Genomic DNA, 18,531 nt, shown 5'->3' with positions numbered 1-18,531 from the left:
GCGTTTGACTGAGAGAACTTCTGAAAGGGAAGTAGAGCAGCAGGCTCTGAAAGCAACTTCTGATAGGAGGTATCAGAAGCAGTCAGAAGCCAGGAGAAGATCTGATGGTGGTCAGAAGTCAGAAAGCTCAACCTCTGATAGACAAAAGAATGCTCAGAAGGGAAAAGAGAAGTATGACAAGAAGAAAATCCAATGTTACTGCTGTAAGAAGTTTGGTCACTTTGCTAGAGACTGTTGGTCAAACAAGGAGAGAAAATCAGAGGAAGCAAATATAGCTAGAAGTTCTGATGACGAATCTGTGCTATTGATGGCCTCTGAATCTGATGATATGGATCTGATAGACTGGTGGTATATGGACACTGGTTGTTCAAATCATCTTACTGGAAACAAGAAATGGCTGGTTGACTTTGACTCTGAAAAGAGGACAAAGATCAGATGTGCTGATGACAAATATCTTAATGCAGAAGGTATGGGAAATGTCAGAGTGATTCTGAACAATGGGAAAACAGCATTGATTCAGAACGTGTGGTATGTACCTGGCATCAGAAGCAATCTGATGAGTGTGGGACAATTAATTGAGAAAGGTTTTTCAGTTACCATGAAGGATAATCTTCTGAAGCTGTATGACTGCAATCAGAAGTTGATTATGGAGTCAAAACAGGGAAGGAATAGAACATTCAAGGTGAATGTCAGAACTGCAGACTCAGAATGTCTTAGTGCAACAAGTGCTGAGAAGGAGAGTGAGCTGTGGCACAGAAGATTTGGTCATTTGAATTTCAGAAGCTTAAAACATCTGAATTCAAAGAAGTTGGTACATGGAATTCCTGCAACTAAGAAGCCTGAAAAGTCATGCAAAGTTTGCATGGAAGGAAAACAACCACGATTGCCATTTGCGTCAGAAACTGCTCCAAGAGCAAAACATGCCTTGGGAGTTGTACATTCTGATGTGTGTGGTCCATTTCCAGTAGCATTGATTGGAGGGAATAAATACTTTGTGTTATTTGTTGATGAATTCACAAGAATGACATGGGTATCCCTTATTAAGTTCAAACACAAGGTGTTTGATGAATTCAAGAAGCTCAGAATGAAGGCTGAGAATCAGAGTGGTCAGAAGCTGAAGATTCTTAGAACTGACGGTGGAGGTGAGTATAACTCCAAAGAGTTCCAGAAGTTCTGTGAGGAGAATGGAATTGAGCATGAGGTTACTGCTCCTTATACCCCTCAACACAATGGTCTTGCTGAAAGAAGAAACCGCACTTTGCTTGATATGGTGAGAAGCATGCTAAAGGAGAAGAAGCTTCCTCAGAAGCTCTGGGGAGAAGCTGTTGCCACCGCAACGTATGTACTCAACCGATGTCCTACGAAGAAGTTGAAGGAAATAGTTCCAATACAGAAGTGGACTGGAGATAAGCAAAGTGTTAGTCATCTGAAAGTGTTTGGTTCTGTTTGCTATAAACATGTTCCAGAAGCCAGAAGACAGAAGCTGGATGATAGAAGCAAAGTGATGATTCTGATAGGGTACCACAGTACAGGTGCATACAAGCTCTATTGTCCAGAAACCAATAAAATTGAATTCAGCAGAGATGTGATTGTGAAGGAATCAGAAGTTTGGAATTGGGATAAGTCTCAATCTGATTCTGATGTTAGAACTTCTGAAGAAAGGTCAGAGTTAAGAATTTCTGAAGTTGGAGTAAACTCTGACGTTGATTCTGATTCTGATAGTGATTCTGACTCTGGAGAAAACTCAGAAGATGAAGGTGACTCTGATGATCCAGACTCTGATGACCCAGACTCTGATGTTAATCCAGATTCTGGTGGTAATTTAGACTCTGGAAATATGCCAGACCCTGAAGATGATCAAAGCTCTGAAGGAAGTCAACCATCTGAAGCTAGAAACTCTGAAGCTCAAGACTCTGAACAAGTTCAGAGACCACAAAGAATCAGAAACATCCCCAGAAGATATGCAGAATTTGACATGCTGCAAGACACTGAAGTAGACTCTGAAGGAGAAGTTATTCAGTGTGCCATGTTAGTAGACTCTGAACCGATAAGTACAGAAGAGGCTCTTAAGCAGAAGCTCTGGCTGAAGGCCATGAAAGAAGAACTTGATGCTATAGAGAGAAACAAGACTTGGAAGCTGACAGAACTTCCAAAAGACAAGAAAGCCATCAGCGTCAGATGGGTTTTCAAGCAGAAGTTAAAGCCAGATGGTTCAATTGGCAAACATAAAGCAAGGTTGGTAGCCAGAGGATTTCTACAGAAACCTGGGCTGGATTACTCTGAAGTGTTTGCACCTGTAGCAAGACATGAAACAATCAGAATGGTGATTGCAATAGCTGCTAACAGGAATTGGCCTCTGATGCATTTAGATGTAAAATCTGCATTTCTGAACGGTCCATTAGAAGAAGAAGTTTACGTGTCACAACCTCCTGGATTTGTGAAAAAGAATCAGGAAGGGATGGTGTACAGATTATACAAAGCTCTATATGGATTGAAACAAGCGCCCAGAGCTTGGAATCAGAAGATTGATTCATTTTCCAAGAAGCAACCTGTTGTGGTGTTGTCAACTTGTGAAGCTGAATACATTGCAGGTGCTGTTACTGCATGCCAAGCTGTGTGGATTCTGAATCTATTGCAGGATCTGAAGATTAAAGTAAACAAACCTCTGAAGCTGATGATTGACAACAAGTCTGCAATCAATCTTGCCAGAAACCCAGTGTTGCATGGGAGAAGCAAGCACATTGAGACCAAGTATCATTTTCTGAGACATCAAGTTCAGAGGGGAGTGTTAGAAGTTGTACAATGTAGCACTCAGAAGCAGTTGACAGATGTTCTGACGAAAGCTATCAAGACTGATCAATTTCTCAGATTAAGGGATGGAATTGGTGTTACAAGTTTTAATGGAATATGAATTAAGGGATGGTATTATATTTAATTCATATTTAAATTGTATTATTTTCTTAGCCCCTAAGTTTGTTAGAGGGTATTTTAGTATTTTATCCTATTGTAGTAACCCTAGTTTTTAGCTTATAAATAGGGTGTCAATCATTGTAACTTTTAATCCTGTTTTGTAGCCGTCATTCTCTGAATAAGAATATTTCCATTCATCATATATTCTACCTTTGCACCAACATTTTTTTCCACTTAAATCATTTTATAGATTTTTAAAATAAAAGTCAAATTTATTTCAATATCTGACGTCTAAGATTAATTGACGGTGTAAAATCTTTTTACAATTAAATTCTTTTATCAAAATTGATTTTTAATGATAATTATCAAAATGATACTAAATTATTGCAAAGTAAAAAGAAAATAAGCAATTGATGAATTTAAGGAGCATAAAGAAGAAAAATTAAAGGGAGTTGTAAGAACCAATATATAATAAATATATGATTGATTCTTACTGGCGTCAAAAGCTAGAAAGTATAGTTTTTAACAGAATTGTATTTGAAAGAGGAGAATTCATTTTGGAGAAAAACTCAAATAAACAAAAAATTCTGTTTTTATGTTTAAGTGAAACAAAAGTGCTTTTGAAACTTATAAAAGTCAATCCAAACATGTACTTAATAGATTGAATTCAATACACCCATTTAACCATATGGATAAGTCCTATCTATCTATTTTTTTTTTATAAATCCAACAAATTATATTTAATTATTATTATTATTATTAATTTTAAAAATTTACAAAAAATATAATCATTTAATTAACTTTTTTACAAAGATTTATATATTCACACGTGATTATTTTATTAGTTCAGTTTGTTTTATTAGAAACCGACAGAACATGACAGAATGTTGACAGTATACACTCTATATTTGGAACAAATATTATACACTTATGAGATATACATGAATTTCAATTACATAATAGGAAAACTATTATGTCTAATTACATGAATTTCAATTACATAATAGGAAAACTATTTATGTCTAATTATGTCTAATAGGAAATCTCAATTGAATTATTTTATTAATATGTGATTTCGATAAATAAAAATTTGATTTTAAATAAAAGATGCATAAATGTGATGATTGTTTGGGTTGATATATGACTAATTTAATAGAGTTTTTATTTTGAAATTTAAAATTATATTTATATTTCTCTTCTCTCTCTTCATGATTATTGGAGCATGACTCTTACTAATGAGTTGTGATTCTTCAAATAAGATATCTATAAAATATGCACTTTGGAAAATAAAGTAATAAACTTTTCGCATTTTTTCTGATTTCGCACAAACAAAATAAAATAGTATCTTCATCATTAAAGATACACATAAAAGAAAAAGGAAGAGAGGAGAGAAGAAATCAAATCAAGAAATCAAGAATCGAATCAGAATTTTCATCATTGATTCAGATACATTGTTATTCTAACACCCCCGTTTTTCATTTATTTTATTTTAATTGATTTTGATATTCTTTATATTATTTTATTTGAGTGCTTTATTTAACTTATTGGTATTATTGAGGATGAATAGAGTTTTATTAGAATTATATTAATTTTAATTATATAAATAATAGAAATAATGAGAAATTGAAACTTTGTGGAGAAAAATAGATTTTTTTTTGTTATAAAATAGATAGATGGATAGAGTTAGTGAGAATTGAGGTGAGTTTTCAAAATTAATTAGAATAAAAGAGAATTATGTTTTATTTATTTACTAGGCAATTGATCCTCCTTTCACTCACAACTGAAACAACAAATAGAGAGAGAGATAATATCAAAAATTAGGGGTGTTCATGGATATGGGTCAATCCGCGAACCACCCAACCTAACTCAACCCTTATTTTTACCTAACCCAATTAGGCACTGGTCCAACCAGAACCAATCTATTCAAGCCCATTAGTATTTGATTTGTATAACAAATTTGAAGTTTTAAATCCACGAACCCGAGAATCGAACCCATTGACATGTCACACTATTTTAAATTTAATTTATTTATAAATTATCTTGCATAATTCTTTCGATGCATATATTTTTAATATGATTATATTTTTTATTAATTATAAAAGTCTAAGACTAAATCAAATTTGAGAGATCAAGTTTATTTATTCAAAGAGAGAGATATTTCACCTTTTAAATTATGCTTTACACCTTTTCTATGTTTTTCTAACTTGATCTGAATTGTAAAAGAGTTTTTAGGTATTAACCGGTAAATTTTATTCAAATTAAATACTAAAAATTTATGATTTTTTTAATGTTTTTGTAAAATAAATGTGTTAATTAAATTTATATTTTATTTAGAATTTGAATGTTATATTTTATGCATGACCCATAAACCCAACCCAACTTAACCCATTGATGGGCGTGTTGGTTTGGTTCAGATTTAGTTTTATAAGTACATGTTGAATACTCAACTCAAACCAAAGACTATTGATCGAGTCTAGAATTGGATTTAATCAAATTAGACCCAACCCAACTCGCAAACACCCCTATAAAAAACGACTCCATTATTGATTAAAGTAGTTGTTGGTGTAAACCCTAGAGGTCAATACTTTTGGTACTTGTATCGAATTATTTATTAATAATAAAAGTTTTTTTATTTATTATGCTTGTTTAATAAGGTCCATAGAATAACTAGTCCGTTTAATGTATCAAGTATGACTTAATCATGAGATCCCATTAAACATAAGGACACTATTCTTAAAGTATCTGTAGTCGAGCTTTGTTGTAAAGTAGGATAACATTAAAGCATTAAGACTATTATGTATATAGCCTGATGATCACATCTCATAGATCATGGATAAGGAGTTATCAAGTCTTAAACATATGTATGAATATTATTAGTAATATTTATATTGGACTGACCCACTATGAGAATACTACATAAAATGTTATGCAAAGTGTCATAAGTTATTCTCATGGTGATAATGATGTATACCACCCTTCGACCTGAAACCACTATGGACCCTAGATGTAGAGTCGAGTGCTTTATTGCTGATCAACCATTGTCCGTAATTGGATGACCATAAAGACAGTTGATGGGTACTCCACGAAGCATGCTGAGGGACATGAGTGACCTAGATGGAATTTGCCCATCCTGCGTAACAGGATAAATATCTAGGGGCCTAATATTGAACTGGACAAGGATAACACAGTCTATGTCTTATGTTCAATATAGACATAAGGGCAAAAAGGATAATTGTATACACAAGTATTGTCACAAAAAGGGATTTGTCAGATCAAATGACATTTTTGTGTCTTGGGTAGTAGTGATGTGTTGCTAGATATCACTCACTGTTTATCATGTTAAATATGTGATTTAATATAAATATCAATGTCGCGAAAACTGACAGGGTCACACACAAAAGAATGGATTGATGAGAGATAAAGTAAATAAGGAACACCGTAAGGTACGATGCACTTAAGTAGAATATGAAATGTGGTAAGGTACCACGCGCTTAAGTGATTTTCAATATACCATAAAATATGAGACACATACACTTAAGTGGTATTTTTAGCTTGCAGTCCACACAAGTGGTTCTATAAATAGAACCCTTATGCAGAAGCATCTCACTTAATGAAATTTGGTTTCTCTCTTTTTCTCTCTCTCTCTCTCTCTCTCTCTCAAAGTCTTCATTCGTAGCAGCTAGCACTCAGACTGAAGGAATCTGTTCGTGTGGACTGAGTAGAGGCGTTGTCACCATTCAACGCTCGTGATCACTCCTTAGATTCGCATCAAAGGTTTCAATCACCACAAGAGATAACAGTTTCTATCACTGGTCATGCCCATTCGTAAGGATCACTAAAGGAAATTTTGTAATTTCCGTTGTGTTTTGGATCACAATTTTCCTTCAGTGGTATCATAGCCACTTACGAAACCATGCATCTGATAGCTATTTATTTTCTGTATTAATACGATTAAAAGACATAATGAATTAAATAATAGACGAGTAATTAAATTTGGCATCATGTATGTATGATTTGGATGATTGATGTTGACTATACTTCGGAATCCGATGTTAGTATGGTGAAGCAACGATACATCGATCGTCCATAGGTTACACAAATGAGATCGATCAATTTATATATATGATATAAGTAATTATAATGCAAAATATGATATATATGATATACTATTTCTATTTCATTCATTCAAATACTTAATGATTGTTATTCCTTTGAGCGATCCATGGTCATTTGCTTCGGAATCCAATATTAGTATGGTGAAGCAATGACATGTTGATCAATCATACTGAATTATCAGTCGAGGTGTGTTTGAAGGTATGAAATTGCTGCATTAGGGTTCATGACGATACAAGGGTTGTGCTGTCAAAGAGTTATGCGATTAGGGTTGTGACTGCACAAGAGTTGTGCTTTAAAGTATCAAGTGTTGATGCGAAAAACGTCGGTTTCAAAGAATTGTTTATTAAAATTTTGCATCGGGGCGCTGCCCCTAAAAACCCTGTAGGGGGCACTGCCCCCTTGACCATCGTTCGCTGAACGGTCAGCGGAACCACTGTCCGCTGACCGGGCAGCAGAACCCCGACTAACTCTGCGTAGTGTGATCAATTATCGAGACTGCTATTTTATCAAATACTTCAATTAATTTATTATCTATCATTAGCTATCAACTATTAATCATTAACTATAATCCATCAACCATTAATAATCAACTATAAATTATCAATAAAATCATCGACTATCAACTATTAATAATCAACTATAAATTTAAAACCAACTATCAACTATTTTACAAACAAACCCTTATAGGAAAACAGAATCCGAATCATGTGAATATCACATAAATTTGATAAAAACTAACAATCATATTCAATAAATAAAATAATACTCCTTTAATTCATTTTTAGTTTTAAGGTTAATACATAAATTTAAAACCAATAAATTTTTTAGAAAATTTTTAATACTATTATTTATCTTCTCATTTCACCTATTTTTTTTTTACAATAAATACTCAAAATAATATGGTCAAAACTATAATTAATATCATTGCTTTCATTGTTAAAAACGACAATTATACATATTTGTAGCTGGCATTTAGCACAATTCATTTTTCCTGTGTTTAGAAAAGAGTATAAAATGTGTACACATTAAATGCTCTTCCTTAAATAATAATCCTATTATATATATATATATATATATATATATATATATATATATATATATATATATATATATATATATATATATATATATATATATATATATATATATTCATCAAATTAATCCCTTAGTGTTATCTCTTCAAATATTTTTCTTCCAAACCATTTTCATTAAAACTGAAATTCTCACTTTGCATAACTATGGAAGAAAGCAATGGTGGTGTACAAATCCAACCTACCAAAACTAAAAAAGGAGGATGGCATGCTGCCATCTTCATCATAAGTGAGTAACCTAATCTTATTTTTATTTATTTTATATGAGATAATCACTCGAATTTTGACTGGAATAATCTTTAGTTAGATTTTATGTATTTATAAGGTGAATTATGAATTGTCGACTCTATTTTTTAAGAATAGATTTGCATAAAATTTTAAAGTTTTCGAGTTGTTATGAATTTGAATCTTGACTAAATTTTTTTTTTCATTTTATATATTTTTTGATAAGCTTTGAATTTTCGAATCGAGCTCTTAAAAAACCGGACTATTATGATTAAAAAAAATTAAATTGTAAAATTCGTTTGCGCTTTATTATGTAAAATTTATTTTTGATAATATTTATTTTTGATAAATTTGTTTATGTTGTTCTAATTGAGCATTATGCAATTTTTATTTTGTAGTTATGGAAGCTGCAGAGCAATTTGCAAACATTGGATTAGGTTCAAATTTGATTTTATATCTCAATAAAGCACTTAATGAGCCATTAACTGAAGCTGCTAAGAACAGAAACACTTGGGTTGGTGTTTCTTCTATCTTTCCTTTGCTTGGTGGATTCATTGCTGATTCATATCTTGGTAGATTCAACACAATTATCATAGCATCTCTCATCTATCTTCTGGTAATTTTATATTTTTTTCCATTCCTCTCTCTTTTTTCCAAAAAATAAAATAAATCATTCTCATCTTATTTGGTATTTATATTTTTCTTTAGATTTTTTTTGACTTTTTAAATTAAAGTTTTAATTTTAATGTTTTTTAATGGATCCAATTTAATAATTAATTCAAGTAAAGATGTATCTGAACTTTGGTGAGATAAAAAATTTCATTTTTTATTTAAAAGTTTGACAAGTAAACATTCATAGGACAATGTGTGTTGACTTAGTTGATAAGATTTGAATATCATCACTAATATTAAAAAGAAAAATATATTATTAATATTGATTACACTAATAAGTATTTTATACTTATCTTAATTTTTTTTTTTGTATAAAATTAAATCTCTTCTGCAACAATTATAGACTAATATTTTTTGTGAAAGGACTATAAAGACTAATATTCTATAGTTAAATATAAATCCAAAAAATTTATTTAATCGTGAAAAGTTATCATCAAAATGTTTTTTAGTGTCTCTCATAAAATAATTGTGAAAACTTGAAGAATAAAAATAAAAGTTATAATTTTCGATGAAATACACTCATATATTATTATTAATGGATATTTTTTCTAATTCAAGATAAATTTTCTCGTATTACCACATTTTGTATATATGCATGAATTAAAAAAGTCAATTAGAAGACGTTTTCAAATATCTTAAAATGATAAAAGAATACCTATAAAGCAAAACTAAATAAAGATATAAAAATAAAAAAAAGACAAATCAAAAGCATCTTTCTTTATATATGAATCAAAATGATCTTTAAAAAAAAAACAAAACATATTTTTACTCTTCAACATTAATTTAGTCATATGATTTGATGAATATGAAGAACAGTTTTCTCTAATTGAATCTCTATTTATATAGATTAGTACGTTCAAACATTAAAACAGTTTATTGTCATATAATGCAGGGTATGATTTTGTTGACACTATCAGTCTCCATAGTAAAAAACAAGAAGTTGTTCTTCACCGCGCTTTATATATTATCGGTCGGCGATGGAGGACACAAGCCATGCGTACAAACATTTGCTGCTGACCAATTTGCAGAAGACACAATAGAAGAAAGAGATGCCAAAAGATCATTCTTCAATTGGTGGTACCTGGCAATTGTAATTGGTTCGGTTTTCGCCGTGTTCGTGATAGGGTACCTGATGGTAAATTTTATATTAATTATTCAATGAATCTAAAAAGTAAAATTGCTGATTAGAAAAAAAAATTAGTTAGCATCAATAATTTTAATAATGCAGGACAATGTAAGTTGGGCTATTGGACTTTTAGTGTTGGCATCAATGTTGGCAATAGCATTGGTGGTGTTCTTGCTAGGAACTAAAAGGTATACAAAGGAAAGCCCTAAAGGGAGTCCGATCACTAGTATTGTCCGAGTTTTTGTTGCTGCAGCTCGTAAGTGGCGCGTGAAAGACACTCGCGGTCCAGATAGTTATTGGTATGGTTATGATCATGATAGCTTCCATCATTCTCGATCAACATCAATTAGTCGAAGTTTGGCTCACACTAAACAATATAGGTAATTATTGGCGTGTGTGAGTTTTTGTAGTAATTGTTATATCGAAAAATGAAAACACAAACCTAACTTGAATATAGTAGAGATTTTTTGAACTTAAATATAAAAGTAAATTATTACATGTTTGTTATACAAAAATATTACTATAGGTTTTTGGACAAAGCAATGATCATTGATGAACATGATGATGCATCAAGAAAGGATATAAATCCATGGAGACTATGCTCAATGACTCAAGTTGAAGAAGTAAAGCTTGTGATTCGTCTCATTCCTATATGGCTAAGTTGCTTAATGTTCACGGTTGTTCAAAGTCAGCTAGGAACATTTTTCACCAAACAAACTAGCACATTAGACAGATCAATTGGACAACATTTCGTAATTCCTTCGGCAGCGCTTCAAGGCTTTGTTGGAGTTGTGATCTTGTTTGCAGTACCAGTCTATGATAAAGTTTTTGTCCCATTTGCTAGAAAAATTACAGGACATCATTCTGGTATAACCGTTTTGCAAAGGATTGGAGTTGGTCTTTTTTTGTCGATATTTACGATGATTGTTTCAGCTCTTGTGGAAACTAGAAGGGTTGGTGTTGCTAAGAATCATAACCTCTTGGACAATAATCATAGCAAAGAAAATATTATACCAATGAGTATTTGGTGGATGTTACCTCAATATGCTATTCTTGGAATTTCTGATGCATTTACTATTGTTGGGTTACAAGAATTGTTCTATGATCAAATGCCTGATGCAATGAGAAGTTTGGGAGCTGCAGCATATCTAAGCATTGTTGGAGTTGGAAGTTTTATTAGCAATGGTATTATAAGTGTTGTAGTGGAAGTTACTTCAAAGGTTGGTGGAAAATGGTTGGGAAGTGAATTGAATAAGGCACATCTTAATTACTTTTATTGGGTGTTGGCTTTGTTAAGTGCTCTTAATCTTTGTGTTTATTTGTGGGTAGCCAAAGGTTTTGTGTACAAAAAGAGACACGTGGTTGAAACAAGTACAATGGAGTATAACACATAGAAAATGATGTTTTGTATTTGTAATTTGTGAAATATATTGATTCTAGTAAAATAAAATAAATTTACTACAAGTAGTTATGATAATGATTATGATTATATAATTACTACAAGTAATTTGGAGATATTTCAAAAATATTTATTTGATAAATGATAATGATTATATCCATTTAATGAAACTTTTAAATTATAAGTAAGTAGTTGTGTTTGTGTAGTTGTTGCGGCTTTTGAAATAGACTCATAGGTTATAAATTTGAAATTTGGTTTCATAGTTCATATTGAGTAGTTTTGGTTCGAGATCTTATTGTCACACAAGATTGTGAATGTGACAAGTTGTGTTTATTGCTTCAACCCAGAAATAGTAAAGTAGGTTCTTGGCATGCAACATAATTTAGCCGACTCTTGCAGAGTCCTATTCATCCTCCCAACCACTCAATTCCGCTGAGATGTGATAGGTGCTGAGAATTCATGACCAATCCCTTCAATGGAACAAAACTCAGAGAATTTTGAGTTTGCAAACTCTTTGCCATGTCCACTTCTTATCCTCACTATCTCACTCCTTTTTCTCTTTAAAGTTGTTACATAAATCTTTGAAAACATCAAACGTGTCATATTTTTCTTTGATAAACTTGACCCAAGTATACCAAGAGAAATCACCCACACATATAATGACATATTTTTTCTCACCCATAATTTCAACTTGCATAGGCCCCATGAGGTCCATATGAAGTAACTCTAAAACTTTGGTGGTGGCAAGATGTTGGAGCTTCTTGTGGGATATTTTGGCCTGCTTTCTATTTGATATTCACCATAATTTTTCCCTTCTTCAATCTTGAGATTTGAAAATCCCCTGATAGCATCTTCAAATATGATATTTCTCATACTCTTGAGGTTGAGATAATCAAGTTTCTGGTGCCATAGCTCAGTCTCATCAACCTTGGATATCAAACATGTTAAGAAATGGATTTTATTTTGAGATATCCACAAGTAACAATTGTCTTTGGATCTGGTTCCTTTCATTAACACATCTTGATCTTTGTTATAAATAATACATTCAAACTTGTTGAAGTTCACATTCAGACCTTGATCACATTGTTTACTTATATTCATCAAGTTTGTAGTCAATCCTTCCACCAACAACACATCATCAAGACAAGGGAAACCTAGACTAACCAGTTTGCATATGCCTTTGATTCTTCCTCTAGCTCCATCACCAAAGGTAACATAACTATTAGAGTATGGATTTAACTCTTCAAGATATCTTTTATCATTCGTCATGTTCCTTGATCATCCACTATCAAAATATCAATCTTTTCTCGAGGAAACTCTAAAAGAGGTATGAACAATAAGATAAGTGACAGTTTCCTTGGGTTTCCGTTCCTTCTTTGCTTGAGTTTTCTTCCCTTTCCTTTTGTTGAGCCTTGCTTGACTATGAGACTGAGGATAATGATACAATGTATAGAAAAAGGGTCTTATGTGACCATATCTACCACAGTAGTGACATCTCCAAGATGAGTTCTTGTTGCCCCTATTATAAGGGTACACATGTGTTAGTTGCCCAAAAGTGCTTATTTGAGCTATCAAATGTGGGCATCTTTCACTCCATTTCCTTGCTAAAATGTCGAAACCACCTTTGTTTCAGATGAAATGCAATACAATGATAATTTATCTTGGTACCTTTGATTTGTGTGTTATTATGCAGGAAGTAGGCATGAAATAATAGAAAATGAAGACATGATAAATGTGGCAAAGGAATCAAATAAAACAAGCATTCATCAGCTTCCTCGCTAGGCGAGGGCTGTGGCGAAGGACTCGCTAGGCGAGCGTCCAGCGAAAAGCTCCAGTATTTAACAGAGGCAAACATCACCACACTCGCTAGGCGAGCTTCCAGCGAGGAGTGTGGCGAACACGTCCAGACTTGGTGAAAAGCGCAGCCAGCACTCACTCGCTAGGCGAGCCATTAGCGAGCTCCCAGCGAGCATTCCAGTAGCAAAACCTCTCAAGCTCGCTGGAGCGAAGGTTGGAGCGTGCCCTTCGCTAGGCGAAGGTTTTGTTCGCTCAGCGAACATGACAGTCTGGGAAAGGCTGTTTCTCTGGGCGCAGGTGCCTCAGGTGCCTCAATTAGGGGCTCGCTAGGCGAGCCATTCTGCTCGCCTAGCGAGCATGACAGCCCAGTAACAGCTCTATAAGTAGCAAGTGCCACTTTTTGGAGCCATACCTTATTTTTCCATACTTTTGTACTTTTTCTAGATATTTTTACAGCATTGTTCCAAGGATCTTTTGTGACCTAAAAAACATTTCTCTTCATCTCTTAACCATCTTTCACAAAAAGAAGGTGGATTCCCATCCAATCTCGATTATTCGACTCGGATGTTGATCAACCTTCTTCCGAAACTTGTTGACCAAGCTACCATGAAAATGAGTAGCTAAGTCCTCATTTTGTCAAGGTTAGATGTAGATGATCATTAGCTTTGTGTGTAAATGTAAGGATCTTCATTTGTAAACTCTTTAATGGTGAATATATGGTGAAAACTTTGTTCTTATTGAAAACTCTTTGTGTTGGTTTATGATCGAGAGATGTTTACCAACTCTTAACCTAGGTTTTCATCCAATCTTATTTGTTAGCTAGAGATAGTAATGAATGATTTTGTTCACCATAAGGTTGAACCAAAAAGTTATCATTTTGATAGATTGTGTTAGAGATAAACAATGGATCAAAATGGGAAAACTCACAATGTGTGTTAGAGATAAACACATTGGGAGGACTTTGTGAAATAGTTTATCATCTAAAGGAGTTTATAAGTTTTGTTGATCGAACATATACATGCAAAGTGATCGTCGAACCCTAACTTTGGCAATATTTCTCAAATATTCAAACCAAAACTTTTACCGCATTTTATTATACTTTTATGCAAGATACCGTGACAAATACCAAAACCCCATTGTTACCTTAAGCTAAGAATTAATACAACTGTCGAAAGGCGGTGATATCTCACAATCCCTGTGGATACGATAACAAAAACCCGACACTAAAAATTACAATCAACAAAATGGCGCCGTTGCCGGGGATTGTGAATTGATATTGCGAGCATCACAATAGTTGTTTAAATTTTAGCTTTCGGATTTTTGACTTGTGCTTGTAATTTGTTTGGTTTAGTGTGCAGCTTACGTTTTATGCGAGGGCAAATCCCTGTGGACGAACTTCTTTTTGATCCTGAGATCGAGAGAACCGCAAGGAGGCTTAATAGCAAAACGAGACGTAGGAGGCAACGAGCTAGACAACGTCAAGAGCAAGGAGAAAGTTCTTCTACCACAAATCCACCACCATTCATACCTAACATGGAGCCACCACCACCGCCTATTTCTACTCCATGCATAAACAGTCCAAGAAACACTGCTCAGTTTGCCAACCACACGGGAAGGCAAGCTGAGATGAAAACGGGAACTCTCAATTTATTATATGGAAGTCCATTCACCGGAATGGACCATGAAGATCCCTTTGCTTTCCTCACAAAATTTTATGAGATAGCATTGGCGGCCGGAGTGGATCAGGCTCAGGAGCTACCGTTATTCAAAAGATTATTTCCACACGCTTTGCTCGGCAAAGCAAAAGATTGGTACCTAGATCAAACACCAGCCGTCATGACAGACTAGAACGTGTTAGAAGAGAAGTTCATCGAAAGATTCTTCTCCCATAACCGGTTCATGGAATCCAAGACGGCCATCTCAGTGTTTGCACAAGGAATCAATGAATCCTTAAATGAAGCGTGGGAAAGATTCAAATCCATGCTTCGGAAATGCAAAGGGCATGGATTTGATGAGATGACTCAAATCCATATTTTCAAAAATGGACTTCAACCAAATTGCAAGACGTTGTTGGATGCTACCTCGGGTGGCTCTTTATTGTCTAAAAGTGACGAAGAAGCTACAAATATCATAAATCGAATGGCTCTAAATGATCTTCATAGTCAAAGTCGAGGAAACTCTTTGAAAAAGCCGGGAGTGCTTGAACTAGGGACGAACGATGCCATCCTTGCCCAAAACAAACTCATCTCGCAACAAGTGGAACTCTTAACGCAACAAATTAAAGAGTTAAGGGAACCTTCTAAAGCTAAACAAATAGCTTGTTGTAAGCTTTGCAAAGGTGAGCATGACACCGGATTCTGTCCACCTCCGGGGTTCGAAGATGTAAACTACATGGCAAACCAAAGGGACTACCAACCGAGACAACAACAACAACAACCTTATCAACCAAACCCTCAAAATCAACAACCACATTTCCAAGGGAACCAAGGGTTCCAACCTAGGAGTAACTATTACCATAACCAAGGTTATGGAGGTGGTTCTTCTAGCCGTCAAAACCCTCCCCAAAATCCTTATCAATCTCAACAACCGCCGGTCGTAACTTCTAAGTTGGAAGAGACATTGACGCAATTCATGCAAATGTCAATGGCAAATCAAAAAAGCAACGACGCGGCTATAAAAAATCTCGAGACTCAAGTTGGGCAACTTGCTAAGCAACTCGCGGAACAACAAACCGGTCCTTCCTTTTCGGCAAACACGCAAATAAATCCTAATGAGCATTGTAAAGCGATCATGACGAGAAGTGGGAAGGAGTTGATGAGTGAGAATAACAAAAGAGTTGAGAGTGAACAGAGAAAGAAAAAGAAAGAAAAGGAGGAGGAAATAGTGGAGGAAAATATTGATGGTGAAGTGGGGGAGTGGAGTGAGGAGGAAGAAGTTGAAAATAACGAAAGGAATGGTGAAGTTGAAAAGAAAAAAAGTGTGGAGATTGAGAAAAATAAAAGTGATGAGGTAATGGGGGAGGAAGTGAAAAAGCCTAGATGGAGGAGTTCTAGAGTTGCAAAGGGAAAGGAGGTAGTGAGCACTACTCCAATCCAAAACCTTCCTTATCCTCATGCCCCGTCCAAAAGAGAGAATGAACGGCATTACGCCCGGTTCATGGATATTTTTAAACAACTACAAATAAACATTCCGTTTGCCGAAGCCTTGGAGCAAATGCCCAAGTATGCCAAATTCATGAAGGACATACTTACAAAAAAGCGGAGGTATACGGAACCGGAGACCATCGTCCTAGATGCGAGCTGTAGTGCCATTATTCAAAGGACGCTTCCAAAAAAAGAGGTTGATCCGGGAAGAGTTACTTTACCCGTTAAAATTGGTGATATCTATGTCGGGAAGGGACTAATTGACTTGGGGTCAAGCATTAATCTTATACCTTTGTCTATTATAAAGAGGCTTGGCAACATTGAAATTAAGTCCATCCGAATGACGTTGCAATTGGCGGATAAGTCGACAACCCATCCTCATGGCGTAGCCCAAGATGTTTTGGTTAAAGTCGACAAATTCTTTTTCCCGGTAGATTTTATTGTTATTGATATGGAGGAAGATGATGATGCTCCGCTCATCTTGGGCCGACCGTTCATGAAAACCGCGCGAATGATGATAGACGTTGATGACGGTTTAATGAAGGTGAGAGTCCAAAATGAGGAAGTAACATTCGATCTATTCGAAGCAATGAAGCATTCAAAAGATAGAAATGATAGCTTTCGCATCGATGTGATCGAAGAAGCAGTTTTGGAAGTTTCTAAGCATATTCATGAGATATCTCCTATGGAGTTAGCTCTTGACGACTCATTGGAGGTTTTCACCGTTGAAGAAGAGCAAGCTCTTGAGGAATGCTTAAAGGAACTTGATAGTTTAGACGAACTACAACCGTGGGAAGTTGCGGAAGAAGACTTGAAGAAGGAGGTTATTGACGAAAAAGCGCCTATTAAATTGAAAATACTACCTTCTACTTTGAAGTATGTATTCCTAGATGAGACCGAAGCAAAGCCGGTCATCATAAGCAACCTTTTAACAAATGATGAAGAAGCCCGCTTGATCCATGTGCTAAAAAAAAAATCAAGAAGCCATGGGTTGGACTCTTTCCGATCTAAAAGGAATTAGCCCTTCCTATTGCATGCACAAGATCCTTTAAGCATTCCTCAAGAGCTTGCTAATTTATTTATTTGAAACATGCAAACATGCAAACAATATTGTTTGAAACATGCAAACAATAATAAAAAAGAAAATGAAAAGAAATAAAATTTATTAATTTCAAAGTGGAATTTTCTCTAATATTTATTTATTTATTTATTTTTATTTTTTATTTTTATTTTAAAATATAATAAAGGTTATAAAAAATCCTATTACATTTTTTATTCAACTTTTATAATTTTTACTTTCTTGTTATTAAAGACAACTAATTAATAATAAATAATATTTTTAAAGTATTTTTTAATGAAAATTAAAAAACAATGATAAATGTAGTGATGACTCAAAACTAAGAACTAATTGATTTTTTTTTAAATTTCTTTAAAGAAGTAAACAAAATGGAAAATATAATAAAATAAAACTCAATACTTACATTTTTTCAGATTTTTTTTTTAATTTCTCGGATAAAATTAGGGTATTACAATTGCATGAATGGTAGTTTTCATATGATCGTGAAAGATAACTAAATATAAGGACCTAGTTTTTGTCTTGTAATAACAGCAAAATAATTCCCCAAACATAAATATAAATTATTGTCTCAAGATTGTATGCATAGATAAGAATTTTTTTTTTAAAAAAAGATCATCCCCATCCATAATGTTAATTCTTAGACTAACAGAATAGTAAAATGATCATCGCTAGGTGGTACAGTGGTATTTAGATTGACAAACCAAGTAATTGTCAGGTGGTACGACGATACTTAGATTGAAAGATAAAGTAAATGACCGTCTTCAACCAAAATGATGATGCTTAGTTCGATAGAAAAGTAAAGTGATCGTATCTAGACGGTACATTGGTATTTCGATTGAAAGATAAAGTAAATGACAGCCTCCAGAAAATATGCTGGTACTTAGATCGATAAAAAGTAAGTGAGCGTCTCCATGCGGAACACTTGTACTTAGATTGACATCCAAAGTAAAGGATCGTCTCTAGGTGTTACACTC

At 34.0% G+C, this 18,531-nt stretch overlaps 1 protein-coding gene across 2 annotated transcripts; it reads left to right on the top strand.

The window, feature by feature from the left end:
- The first annotated feature begins 8,183 nt into the window (after positions 1-8,183).
- On the top strand, positions 8,184-11,604 carry LOC127085830 (protein NRT1/ PTR FAMILY 5.4). 2 transcript variants are annotated; one of them, XM_051026377.1, is made up of 5 exons: positions 8,184-8,346; positions 8,741-8,856; positions 9,907-10,149; positions 10,243-10,520; positions 10,667-11,604. In XM_051026377.1, exons 1-5 carry the CDS (start codon positions 8,265-8,267, stop codon positions 11,532-11,534), a joined length of 1,587 nt encoding a protein of 528 aa, XP_050882334.1. In that variant the 5' UTR covers positions 8,184-8,264; the 3' UTR covers positions 11,535-11,604. The 2 variants fall into 2 exon arrangements, with proteins under 2 accessions (XP_050882334.1, XP_050882333.1); XM_051026376.1 differs by having other exon boundaries at positions 8,741-8,958.
- Positions 11,605-18,531: the final 6,927 nt, after the last annotated feature.

The sequence above is a fragment of the Lathyrus oleraceus genome, chromosome 5 (genome assembly GCF_024323335.1).
Source record: "Lathyrus oleraceus cultivar Zhongwan6 chromosome 5, CAAS_Psat_ZW6_1.0, whole genome shotgun sequence".
NCBI classification, from domain to species: domain Eukaryota; kingdom Viridiplantae; phylum Streptophyta; class Magnoliopsida; order Fabales; family Fabaceae; genus Lathyrus; species Lathyrus oleraceus.
This window is presented reverse-complemented; position numbering and strand designations above follow the sequence as displayed.